The following is a 13,293-nucleotide window of genomic DNA, read 5'->3' on the forward strand; positions in this document are numbered from 1 at the left end:
ATACATATACCATGTGTGCATACACATGCAATGAACACACTCCCATTTACCTTGGAATCCTGGAACTCCGGGCAGTCCCATATCTCCCTTTGAACCCGTGATCCCTGGAGAGCCGCCAATACCCTAGATACCAAAGGAAGTGTGAGCTGGATATGGCTATGGAAACCCACAGTTAATACCCTGAGTACCCTGTCAGGCAAAAAGCACTTCTGTGTTCTGCACAGGAGTTTGTGAGCTCACGGGTCATGCAATTCTTTAAATGATGTAACACGAGAAGATATTGCCAACATCGGTCCCCTGGTCTCCCTTTACTGGTCCATATACACAGCAGTTCTTTCGAGCTTTTTGCCACTGTCTCCCCCCACGAGCATGATGCCATGACACAGCCAGAATGCCATGGACAGTTTCCATGGAAACACACCCAGTTCTATCAGGACCATACCACCCTTCTGGTCTCCTAATCATCAAAGAGTAACTGTTCCTTAAAATCGGCTTCATGTCCCATCTGAATTATTATTTTAATCATGGAAAAAATAGTTTAAAACACTAAAGAAGGACAAGTTTTCTTTGCAATATAACAATGTATACTTTATCTTTTATCAATGTATAATGTATCTTTTTACTATTCAGTGTAATTGTTCCTCTCCCTAAACGTGGATAGCCATATGCTAAATGTTTTATTTCTCATATAGACCTGCTTATCCTGACTTGACAAGTACCATATTCAACATGTATCATCATATGTGTGGCAATACACACATTTATTTATATAACATGTATACAGAAAGGCAGACAGTGGCTGGCACCAGGAATAGGGAGTGTAGCTGATGAATGAGATCAGGACTGCATAGAAAACTAAAACATTGCCTGTACTTGTATCACTGGGAAATTGTAGTATATAATAAAATGAGAATGAACTCATGAGTAGTCCCCATGTCCTGTGGGAATATACCTGTGGCATGGAAGACAGGGAGGGGGTAAGAATGATTACTGTGAACTCTGTGGAACCAGTTCACATAAATATTCCTAGCATTCACAATTTGAAGATTCAGAAGTAAAAGCAGCAATGGACTATTCCCCTCAGGCCATAGGCTCAGTCCCCGGAGCTGCCCAAAAACAAGACTTAGAAGAATCTCTGAAGAATTGTTCTGCCTATCCAGCAAACTCATGTATTCTGTGTCTGCCTTTGGATCACTGCCCAGTGCCTCTGCTACTGAGGGGCTTTGGGAACAACCATGGGACTTGAAATAAAACCCTGAGTGCTGCTCCACCCCAGCAAAGTCACCTACCACCCTGCCAACACCCAACTCACATTCTCTCTCAAAATTCATAAGAGAGAAAGAAGAGGAGAGAGACAGAGAGAAACAGAGGCAGACACAGGGACAGAGAATGAATCGATACTAAAATATCTGTTTGACTTTCACGAGCAGGTATAAGATCTACACTCTAACCATGGTGGTGGCTGAACCAAGAATCCAACCAGAACCTCAGCTACGGTAGTGGGCAAACCAAGAATGCAACTGGAAACAGCTGCTTTATCTAAGAGTAGGGTTCTACTGGTACTACAGGAGACCAAAGCTAAAAAACATCCCCTAACACACACAGACACACACAGACACGCAGACACGTGCACACATGCATACACACACAGACACAGATACATACACACATACATACACATGCATATACAGATATACACACAAATATGTATACATATATGTCATATACACACACAGAGAGATACACATAGACACACACTGACTATTGGTGACTCATGAGCTGCATGTCCTGCAGAGTGGTCCAGGGCATCATCTGGAATACACCTGAGCCTCTGCCAACCCTAGAAGACAATTCTCAGGCTGTGCAGAATTCTTCTTTACCAAGCCACTGAATATTTGCACTGAATTTATAAATGGGTTATAAAGCCGGGCTGAACTATAATCTGCAGCAGTATAGCATGTCCTTTTTAATGGCTCCTTTGAAATATTTATTTCCTGTGCTGGTGCCAGAGGAAGGAACTGCTTTAGGGGCTGGGCAGTGTCACACACATGTACAGACACATACACACACATATAATACTTTTGACCAAAAAGCTTCTTTTTGAAAACCAATTCTACACTCAATCACTCACCGGCATGCCTTGGAATCCTGGGTCTCCCTTAGGGCCTGGAACCCCAGGAGCTCCTGGCCAACCTGGATTTCCCTTGTCCCCCTTTGGCCCATCAAGCCCAGGGAACCCTGGTGGTCCCATAGGTCCCGGATGCCCTAATACAAAGAACAAAAGACACAGGGTTAGGGTGGTTGGTACTTAGAGTGGATAGTGTCACTGGGCTATGGTACAGTCAATACTGCTATCTACTGTCTGTAACCATAACACCATGGTCTTGGAAAGCAACACAGGCCTCTAGGAAATCAAGGAAGAACGTTCATATAAACAACACAACTAGCACCCAAATGGCCTGTCTGCAGGTACTGGTGGCCCAGGTCTGTCATCCCAGCTATACCAGAGACTGAAGCATCAGGAGATCAAGTTCATGTGGATAAGGCTACAAAGTTACTGAGTTCAAGGCCAAAGGAGACAACTTAGTGAGACCTTGCCTCAAAACAACAATGGTAATAAAACATCTGAGTGTGTAACTCAGTAGTAAAGTCTTTGCCTAGCATACACAAAGCCTAGGTTCCATCCCCAGTGTCACTAAAATAAGTAAATAGTAAAGCTGCATGGTTATGAGGTTGGGAGCATAGAGCACTATTGTGGTGTTCATGTAAATGTCACAGTGTTGGCTTCCAAAAGACTAAAGCCACAGTGTCCAGGGTCCTCCACCACCACCACTACCACATTAGGCAAGCTCAGGGTGGCAAGCTTTAGAGCATTAGCCCAATTAAAGCAAAATCCCAAATGGCATCTCTGTTGCACCTTTCTCTGTAATCTTCTCTCATGCAACACTCTAACTAATACCTCAACAGAAAGGAAACCACAGAGACCAGATCAGCAGAGACCGAAGCGCAGTTCTGAGCTGATAACTTGAGCGTGTGTATGCTGAAAAGCCCTTACCTGGCAGACCAGGTTGACCCTGAGGTCCTCGGTCTCCTTTGGGCCCCTCCACAGGGTGACCAGGAGTGCCAGGTAAGCCCGGTTGTCCTTGAGGGCCAGGAGGACCCATGAATCCTTGCTCCCCTTTGGCTCCAGGAATTCCAGGACTTCCAGCTAGGCCAGGGAAACCCACTTCACCCTTGGAACCTGAACGGGAGAGAGAGAGATGATGGTGACCAGAGGAGCGGAGTCCACAGAGATGCTACGCTGCTGTGCTGACAGCCAGGGATCTTATATGTGTGTCTTATATGTGTTTTGAAGTCTTAGAGCAACTGCACAACTGAAACCAAGGATTGGCTCATCCCAAGGCATGGACAAAGCAAACTGTTACAAAGATGCAATGGAACCTTACCTAGACATCACAAGTGAATTATCAATACAAGCAACAGGAAGGCTGCAAACCAGATATGCTGTGGGAAGAAGCCAGGCTTGCATGAAACTTGTAGGAGATACAAGATCATTGTGGCTCCTAAATCAACATGGGTGTTTGCCTGAGGGGCCTTGGGGGTTCAGAGTACAGGATGGAGGATCAGAAGCAGCAGGGTAGCAGTTGGGTGACAGCCGTGACACCACCCAGAATGCACTGTTTCCATGAATGCATACACAAGTCAAAACTTGAAGAATGGTAGATTTTAAACATGTGTTGTCTATCGTATGGTAATGGTACCCCAATAAAGCAGTTTTTAAAAATAATAAAGTAAGGGCTGGATAGCTGGCTCAGCAGTTGAGAACACCTACTGCTCTTGCAGAGGACCTGGGTTCAGTTTCCAGTATCCCATGGCAGCTTACAACCTCCTATACATACACACATTCAAGCATATGTGTTTAATTAATTAATTAATTAAAAGAAACTAAAGAGATTACTAGGGATGGGAACGCATGTTTACATGTTACTCCAAACTTACACAATAATAACATCATATGGTATTCAGCATGTACCACATATCATGTCAAGCGTGAATTAGATGATGTAATCATAGGACATCTATCAGTCGCTAGACACAGCCACTGCCTTGCTAAGGGGGACGAGCGGAGTCCTGTGGACAGCAGCTCTTGTTCCCCTAGAAGAGCCTGACCAGCAGATACAAAGTTGCGAAGTTGAGAGTTACCTTTGTCTCCTTTGGTGCCTGGGAAGCCTGGGAAGCCTCTTCCTGGCAGACCTACGGGATGAAGACAGAAAATGGCACGCACGTCTCTTACTCAACTGCAGAGACAGCAGGAGGCCATGTCCCATCTGCCCTGACATCACGTGTCCCTTGAAGAGTACCTGGAAAGGAGTCCAGTGGAACCTGGGAGCAAAGCTACATCCCTGCAACTGGCTTATCATGCATACTCTTTGAGAACCTTTCTGTTCGGCTCATTAAGGGGCTGGGCAGAAATGATCTGTGCTGATGATGCTTATTTCCTATAGAGGCAGCTCAGAGGGCTCACCTCTCCCCGGGGACTAGCGTAGACGATAAACACATCGAGGCCCTGATAGATGCTACCAACTTTGCTGCTAGAATTTCGAGTGCCCCCTGGTGTCTTTATTGTAAACATCATTTTTTATGCTTTCCGTATAGAAACTGGCAGCCATTGTGCAGACCCTACCCTTATAAGGCCTGGGCAGCCTCAAATAGGGAATCCATCAGCCCAGCAGATCCATTTCTGGTACCCAGTGGTCTGCCTTCATTGCAGCCTAGCTGTCTGGATCCATTACAATCTAAGGACACTCCTCCAGTGGTTCTAGACAGACCAGAGTAAGTCAAAGCCCAGGGAATTATAAAGGACCCTGAAACCATCTTCACCCCACCACAGAAGAAGCACCTCCCACTGGCGGGCCCAGCAAAAAGGAAGGTCTGTGATTGGTGCAAACAGCCATGACGTATCTCCCGCACCCCACCCCCTAGCTGTATAATATAAGCAGGAGCTTGACTCCTTTCCCTAGTCTGCTGCCCCCTGGTGTTCAACAAGAGGCTTTCTTTAAGAGGTCATTTTTGCCTAGTCTTGTTTATCTGTGACAGGCCAAGCTTCTTTCACTTGTTTGTGTCTTTATCAACAATAGAACGGACCGGACCAAGCTGAGAACACAAGCGGAGACTGTGGCAACAGAGACCAGAGAGTGGCTGCGGACCAAGCTGAGAACACAAGCTGTGGCAAACAGAGACCAGAGTGGCTGAAGAGCTTCTGAGAACTGCCAGGGCAAGAAAGACAGACAGCAGACGCCACAGAGAAAAATAACCATTGGAAAAGGCTTAAGATGAGAAAGGGGAGGCGGCAGGCAACCTTGTTGCTGGAATTCCAGGGACCTGCCATGCTTCAAGAGCCCAGGGTCCAGATACTCTAGGCTTGACAGCTGTACCTCCTGCTTCTGAGGAGCTTCCCAAACACCTTCAAGAGCAGAGGTACCAACCGACGCTGGTGGCTGCTGCCAATCACTGCTGCATAAAGCCGAGGATTACGAAGGAACAGCAGCACAGGGAGACTCCTACTCTCGAGTTCTACTTGGCCAGAGTAAAAGTCCCCAGTCAGTTATGGGTAGCAATGACTACGGCAGAGACAAGCAGTCTGGCTTTTCTCGGATGACCATCCGACTGACTCTTCATCCCGTCAAGTAGGAGGAGCACAGAGGGCTGGGTAGTGGGGAGGAGACCCAGCTGCCCATAAGCAGTGGATAGATGGGAGATTCGGGTGGAGGAGGAAGTGGAAAAGGGCTTCTTAAAAATTATCTTTGTAGAGAATGAGAAAAGGAACCATAGAGCAGCCAGCAGTATCAGCAAGGAGTCCCTGATGCTCTAGTCCTGTCCAACACAACTATTTCAAACTGTCACTGCTATAGCTAAAATCCGGTGGTCCTGCCTAGACAGCTCTTCTACCCGTAACAGGAGCAGACATAGGAAGCAACAGTAACCCCAAGACCCCCAGACCCTGAGAGACTAGAACTCCTTCCCAAACTACAGGAAATGCTGGACAGAAGAATTCTCCTGTCTGTTTGGTTTGGTTTTGTCACAGTGAACGCAGAGAAAAACAGCAAGCGAGGCATTTCTCCCTGACAGTCCTCCATCTGTGTCTCTGTAGCCACCCTCCAGGGAGGCTCCCACTCAAAGAAGAAATGAACATCCCTACCGGATCCAATCCTATCCCTCGAGCCCACATCTACGTTTTCAGAGCTTCAAGGAACTCAGCAGAGACTTCTGTTCAGTCAACATGGCTCACAGTGTCTGAGTGGACAGCATGACTCCTGCTGGGAAGCAGGAACAAGACCCACCTTGTTCACCCTTCTCTCCTGCTGACCCCGGGATTCCATCACTGCCAGGTTCTCCCTTCTGGCCAGCTGGGCCTGCGGGGCCAGGAGTCCCAGGGAGACCTTGAAGAGAAAGATACAATCACTCGTGGACCCTCTTAGCACCGTGGTGTCTGAGAAGCGGCCCCTTTCCCACATCATAAAGAGTGTTCCCTGCATGAGCCTGGTATCCCTGATGTCAGTTCTGATCCGTTCCAATAGACTCTTCTCTGCTGCTAGGAACAGCATAAACTCCACCCAATGCTAACACAGAGAAAGGAAGGACACATCTGAAATGTCCATCTCACTACAAAAACAATTTGGAGATACTGGCTTCACCTCCCAAAGACCACAAACACCTTACAGACTGTCTGTGGATCTGAAAGTGGAGGGATAAAACCAGCCAGTTCTAGACCCCAAACAACATACCAGGGCCTGCTTCACCATGAAGGATTTTCCCATGAGGCTGAGGCTACATTCCCCAACCCCCACAAAACCTGGGTGCTCCTCCTCTGCCCACCCAAGTGCCAGCAAAGGGTTCATCTCTACCTGCTTCTCCTTTGACACCGGGAACACCATCCAGTCCTGGAAGGCCTTTGTCTCCTTTCTCTCCAGGTAGGCCTGGGCTTCCTAAAGAGAAAAATGAAAGTTTAGAAGTTGTGTGCACCTGAGCTTTCCTCATCTGTACCTCACTGCCAGAGGTTGCCCAGCCCCCTTACCTGGATGGCCGATGTTCCCTGGAGAGCCTCTTGGGCCTGGGGACCCTGGCATCCCTGGGGTTCCAGCACTGCCTTTCTCTCCCTTCTCACCGGGGCTGCCTGGGAAGCCTGCAAGACCCTGGTCTCCCTGTGAGGAAGAAGCAGACATGTCAGCTCCAGTCCTTGAAGCACTTTCTAGGTAACAGGTTTCTAAGTAACAGATGCCATGAGTATCAGTCGCATTGAAAAATCCCATTTGCTAGGCTTTCCGGAAAAGAAATAAAGTCTGTGTTGGGAAAACAGAGTTGTCAATGCTTCCTCTCTGTCTGCCCACCCCTCTTCTTCATCCCTGGGATATTTGGCCACCCTCACCTCTCTAGAGAGCTTCTAGAGTTTCCCCTGGGAAGAAAAAGTAGTGGGTAGGAGTTGACTGAGCTAATCGGAGGGAGTGTTGTATCACAGTTCATGAATGTGCTGAGATAGTTGGTAAGTGTATCAGGACATTGCCATGAGGAAGGAGATGATCACCTTGTCACCAGGCCGTCCGGGAATCCCAATGCCAGGCCGACCTGACTGCCCTTTCTCTCCTTTGGCTCCCTTCTCTCCAGGTAGGCCGGGGACACCCTGTGAGCCTGGGATGCCGGGCACACCTTTTTCTCCAGGCGAACCTAGTGACACAGACAATAGAACTTGGACTTAATGGCTGGCCCTGAACACAAAATCGCTCTGCCTAATCAGTCTGCCACCAACACAGCCAGGGGTCTTCAGGCAAGCTGCCTCAGAGCCACTCCGGGACACCCCCCCCCCCCCCGCCTTTGAAAGACCATCACTGTTTAAAGAGAAGAATTCAGCTCTATCAACGAAGAACCTTTCTGATACCATCAGCTCAGAGGACTGTGAGGCAGTGTGAAGTGTCACACGCCATATATGGATCTATGACACACAGACACAGATATACAACCAGCAGCCTAGAACGTCATAGCAAGTAATTAGAACACCCCGCCCCCCAAAAGACCCGAGAGAAGACAGGAAGGCAGGCTTCCAGTTTTGACTATCACTTCCCAGCTAATCCACTTGTCCATGGGTAGCTCATACTTCACTTTCCAGTTTGTATTACTTATTCATTTTTTGTAGGACCCAGAAGGGCTGCTATGCCCTCACTGAGCCTTTCCGTATGCTGCTGGCTACTAAGTAACATTCTGTGGTTCCTCTAGGATCAAAACATTCTGACTAAGGCATGGTGCCCCAAGAAAGGAATTTACTCTTGACATCCTATTGCCCCCCCAGTTGAGTTCCTGTTTTTTTCCTGAGTTTGTATTTTTCCTTCCCTGGCTTGGTGTATATATATTGAACCTGCTCAGTAAAGGCATTGGCATTCTCTCATAATGGATGACCCAAGTCTGAGTATTTCTTTAATCCCCCAGGCCTACGCCAGAGCTCGGTACCACGGGCAGCACCAGAGCTGTCAATTTTTGGCACAGATTACAGTGTCAGCCAAAAGCTATCCATCCTAGATGAGAGACTGTACACTGGAGACATGGCTGCCAGCCCCTGCATCTTCCTAGTGCTACCCTGCACACACCCCACCAGCCTCGTTTGCACATCGTGTATGTGACAGAGGCTTCGAGTCCACAGTCAGATTACCTGGCAAGCCCATTCCTCCAACTGATCCTTTGGGTCCAGGGAGTCCAGGGGATCCTGGTATTCCAGTAAGGCCTGGGTCACCTTTAGGTCCTAGAATAACAGAGAAAAATCCCACAGGTCAACATCTGTGGAAAGCACCAAGAAGCAGGTTCCTTGACGATGACTCTGGCTATACTGTCCACACCTACCCGGCTGTCCAGGATGCCCTGCCTGCCCATCCTTCCCAGGCACTCCTGGTGTTCCAGGGTCTCCTCGGGAACCTTTGTCACCAGTGGGTCCAATTTGTCCTGTATGCCACAAAAAAAAAAAGTGAGCGCCCACATCTAATTAGGAAGCAACTGTTGTAGACAGCAGAATGATACAGTATTCATGGAGAAACAGGTCCCCCATGAGGCCCGCCTGTCATCCTCTCTTCCACTCACCTTTCTCTCCCTGGTCTCCTTTCTGTCCCTTCATGCTCCCCATGTCCACATGCTCCATGGATCCTGGCATGCCAGGAAGCCCAACATCACCTTTGTCACCTTTGAAGCCAGGGTCACCCCTGGGTCCTGAGGAGCCTGGAAAGCCATGGTCCCCTGTAAAAGAAAGAAACAAGTATCCAGTGAGATCCAGACCTAGCCCCATCTGGAGGGAACTCTTTCCAGCTAGAACCTGCAAAGTTAGGAAGGAACTAGAACATATCAAAAGCTGACCATGGTGGCGAGAGTCGGAGTCACAGGGGAGAGGCATTGTGAAGCTACTTCTAAAGTTCATTATCTGCTAATAACTGCAACACATGGCTCTCAGATGAACTCCTCTTGCCTTCTTCCCAGATGTCTTCCTCAAACTCTGTTCTCCATAACTCTCAAGTATGCCCCAAATATAAACAAATTACAGACTGGAAAACTTCTGCATCCCAACATTAACTTCCCTTTTTTGTGTCTTATGTTTACAGACAGCTTTAAAAAAAAAGAAAGAAAGAAAGAGAAAGAAAAATAAGAAAAGAAAAGAAAGAAAAAGGAAAAGAATTTGGATCAATTTCAGAGAACAAAAAATAAAACTCTGAGCTTGCCCATGAAGTGGGTTCTATTAACATGGCTCTGACAACTCAGGACTTGCGCCCTCAAGTAAATGGAGAGCCCACATTTTTTGCAAAGAGAGACTAAGTCATTCTCATCTTCTCCATACCAGCTAGGCAGCCATTTAGCACTGTGGGCCCATGATCTATATATGGAGTTAATTCCTCTGAGAAAGGGGTATCTTCTAGCCCCTTTCTTTCAACTACTTCTTAAAACTAAATGTTCTTTGGCTGACATGTTGGCAGCCAAAGTACATGACTTGAAACTGAAAATGGACCCCCAGACAGAGTCATTAATTTAACAGGCTGGCAAGTGAAGGACAGGTAAGATTCTGCACAGAGCCTTACCAACCTAAGACAGAAGTACATTGCTTTTGATAATGCATATTCCACAATGGGTAAGGAAAGCATTCTTGTCAGAACAACCTAGTCTTAGTCTAGGCTTAGTCTTGTTTATGAAATAAAAAAGGAGGGATGTGGAGGGGTTTGGGGGCTGCTTGGCAGGAATCTGACATTGGCCAAGAACAAGGAAATGGGCTTCAGTCAGGAATTTGATATTAGGCTAGAACAAAGAAGTAATTTCAGGCAGGAATCTAAATCTTAGGCTTGAACAAAGAAGTAGGCTTCAGGCATGAAAATGACTTTGAGCTAGGACAGAGAAGTAGGCTCAGATATTTAGGTCATCCTAATAAGCCCTTAGAAACAGTGACCATGGTAGTGATCACAGAATTTTGTTTATTGCCTTGCTTGTTCTTTGACTATTTGTGTTTATTGTCTTGCTTGTTCCTTGACTATTTGCATCTATTGTATTGCTAGTTCCTCAATCTAGAACTGACCTTAATACTTGCATGTAATTAAAATGGTACAAAAGCAAAAAGGAGGAGGCAGGATGGGATAGAGGGTTTCTAGGGAGGGGAGATGGGGAAAGAGGATAACATCTGAAATGCAAATAAATAAAATATCCAATTAAAAAAAAACAACCTAAATATGATCTGTAATAGTGCAAGAACTTTCCAGAATTCTCAAGAAATAAAGACATAAGACAATATGACACAACATGGTTTGCAAGCCTTCAGCCCTCCTACCTTTCTCTCCAGGTAACCCTGGGGTGCCTGCTGGTCCTGGTGAGCCTGGTTGTCCTGGGGTTCCCATGACTCCCATTTCGCCTTTAGAACCTATGGTCAAAAGGAATGTTAAGAACATATCCTTGCATGCACCTCCAGTGGTAGATGGCCAGGAGTCAGGAAAGAAGGAAGTAAGCCATGCTTCCCTTTGCATGATCCAGGCAAAGTTCAGGTGTCACTTACCTGGGAGCCCTGGGACTCCAGGAGTCCCCTGCTGTCCAGGAAGGCCAGGGAGGCCTGACTGTCCTGTGAGACCAGGAAGTCCTTGAGAGCCTTTGTCTCCTTTAGGGCCAGGCATATCCAGTCCTGGGAATCCAGGGAAACCCTTCTCTCCTTTAACTCCAGGTGGACCTGAGATTAGACAAAGCGAGTGACTTATAGAATGTTCTAGAATGGGCATTATATTGTAGAGCACTTTCTGAGGACAGCATGCGAGCAAGACAGCACTGGGGGCTTGAATGGTGCCCAGTGTTCAGAGTCATCAATGCAGTGGGTAACTCCTCTCGTAAGAGGAAATCCTTCTCTTTCAGCCATTGCGGATTATGGATTATCATTACCTTTGTAAACTGGCTAGCCCCAGCTAGTGAAGGCTAGCTTTCACTGAATATTTTGCCCTTCCCCCCCCCCCCCAGTACTAAAATAATCCTAGGATTATTGGTACAAAGACAAAGCCGACTAGACAAAGAATCAACTAGTTTAGTTATCAACAACTTCAAGGCTCCTAGGGAAGATAACAGGAAGACATTATGTTAAATAAAGTCTTAAATGCTACGGAATATGTATGTAACAGATTCCTTTGGCACATTAATCGGCCCCAGAGGGAGGAAAAAAGGGGAGCCTGTAATGTTTGGATTAAGCAAACAACCAAACCAAACTAGAATACGCTCCCCCATCCCTCCCTTTATTTTGGCAACTGTGCCAACCTCCCTGTTCACCCTACACTTCACAGGCTCTGAGGAAAGGACGGTCACATCACCTGATGACCCTGGTGGTCCTTGCCCTCCAGGAGGGCCCATAGCTCCGGGTGGTCCTATTCCTGGAACCCCTGGTGGACCTGCAGGGCCTTGAACTCCAGGAGGTCCTGGGTCACCTGTCAGGATGGGAATAAGTTGGAGGTTAGAGTGTATCCCTTCCCATACGTCATACAACCTTGGCCACAAAACCCTCACAGAGTCTCCCCACCCACCTAATCAACATGGGCTGAACACACAAACAGTGCTCCAGGCACATAAAGCAAACAGACACCCTGACGCAGTCTGAAGCCTTACCTCTGATCCCCTGGAGTCCAGGGGGGCCAGTCAACCCCTGTTCTCCTGGAACACCTGGTCCCCCGATGCTGCCCTTCTCTCCGGGTGTACCAGGAATGCCTGGAAGGCCGGGCTGCCCTTTGAGTCCTGGTAGCCCAATGCCAGGTTCTCCCTGGAAATCCCCAAGACACCAGGAGCAAATTAGTCATCAGCGTTGGCTCTGGATGACCAAGGTGTGTCACCTGTCACCCTTGCTCTCTCCCAAGAGAGTGAGGACAGGACCAGACTAGTTCCATCATGGGCCATGGTTAAGGAGAGCCCTGAGCCCCTTCTCCCACTTTATGGTCATGCTGCCAGCCACTTCCCTCTGTCTCTTCTACCCAGAACAGGAGAGGCATGACCAGTAGTCACCCCAAAACTTCCATCCAGTCTAGGAAGATGCAGAAGGTAAACACTCGGGAGCAAGGAAACTTTTTGTCACATAGCACAAAATTGGGCCAGCAACATGTCTACCCAAGACACACTGGGCAAAGAGAGAATGTGTTTCCAGTTTTTTCCAGTTGGAGGGAGCTCTGTTGGTGCCAAGAGTAGAAGCCCAAGGTGCCACCAGGGTGGCGCCCTCACAGCCACAACAGCCTTGACTGGGACATCCTATGTATCACCCTCCTGGTTGACTTATTTCTTTTCTGACAGTGGCTCGCAAACAGCTCTCCTCTGTCACAGTCAGAAACACATTGCACACAGACTGGAAACGTTCACAAAGCTGAGACAATTCCTTTCCCTCCTGCCAGTTGTATACTACGCCATTAAATAAGGAAACCATCCCACGAGATCAATAACCCACGGATTATATGTTCAACTCACAGGAATGAGAACTAGGCAGCCTGGGAGAGTCAGTACCCACCTTTTGGCCTTGTGGTCCCGGGTTGCCAGGTAAGCCATTAAATCCAGGGCGACCTGGACTCCCAGGTCGTCCTATCTCTCCAGGCAAGCCATCAACACCTGTGTGGAAAAGTGGAGAAAACCGTTGCAGATGTGAGGGCTCACCCAACACTCTTCATTTGTGTCTGGAACTGTCAAACTACCAGAGTCTAAAATTACCTGGGAGACAAAAGTTCTTGCCATGTCTGTAAAGGGGCTTCTGGGAATGTTTGTAAAGTGGAGTGA

The 13,293-nt window shown here is 47.6% G+C and overlaps 1 protein-coding gene across 1 annotated transcript in view; it reads right to left on the reverse strand.

The window, feature by feature from the left end:
• Col4a1 (collagen type IV alpha 1 chain) overlaps positions 1 to 13,293 on the reverse strand; it is a 119,228-nt gene that overhangs the window by 12,334 nt on the left and 93,601 nt on the right. Inside the window, exons 29-44 of the mRNA XM_028766335.1 lie at positions 13,031 to 13,128; positions 12,148 to 12,298; positions 11,856 to 11,969; positions 11,063 to 11,230; positions 10,841 to 10,930; positions 9,121 to 9,273; positions 8,887 to 8,985; positions 8,699 to 8,788; positions 7,583 to 7,722; positions 7,076 to 7,202; positions 6,906 to 6,986; positions 6,342 to 6,440; positions 4,204 to 4,254; positions 3,056 to 3,241; positions 2,132 to 2,265; positions 51 to 123 (exon numbers count right to left, since the gene is read on the reverse strand). Coding sequence (XP_028622168.1) covers positions 51 to 123; positions 2,132 to 2,265; positions 3,056 to 3,241; positions 4,204 to 4,254; positions 6,342 to 6,440; positions 6,906 to 6,986; positions 7,076 to 7,202; positions 7,583 to 7,722; positions 8,699 to 8,788; positions 8,887 to 8,985; positions 9,121 to 9,273; positions 10,841 to 10,930; positions 11,063 to 11,230; positions 11,856 to 11,969; positions 12,148 to 12,298; positions 13,031 to 13,128 — 1,854 coding nt within the window. The remainder of the gene's footprint in view (positions 1 to 50; positions 124 to 2,131; positions 2,266 to 3,055; positions 3,242 to 4,203; positions 4,255 to 6,341; positions 6,441 to 6,905; positions 6,987 to 7,075; positions 7,203 to 7,582; positions 7,723 to 8,698; positions 8,789 to 8,886; positions 8,986 to 9,120; positions 9,274 to 10,840; positions 10,931 to 11,062; positions 11,231 to 11,855; positions 11,970 to 12,147; positions 12,299 to 13,030; positions 13,129 to 13,293) is intronic.

The sequence above is a fragment of the Grammomys surdaster genome, unplaced genomic scaffold, assembly GCF_004785775.1.
Source record: "Grammomys surdaster isolate TR1022 unplaced genomic scaffold, NIH_TR_1.0 167, whole genome shotgun sequence".
In the NCBI taxonomy this organism is placed as follows: Eukaryota; Metazoa; Chordata; class Mammalia; order Rodentia; family Muridae; genus Grammomys; species Grammomys surdaster.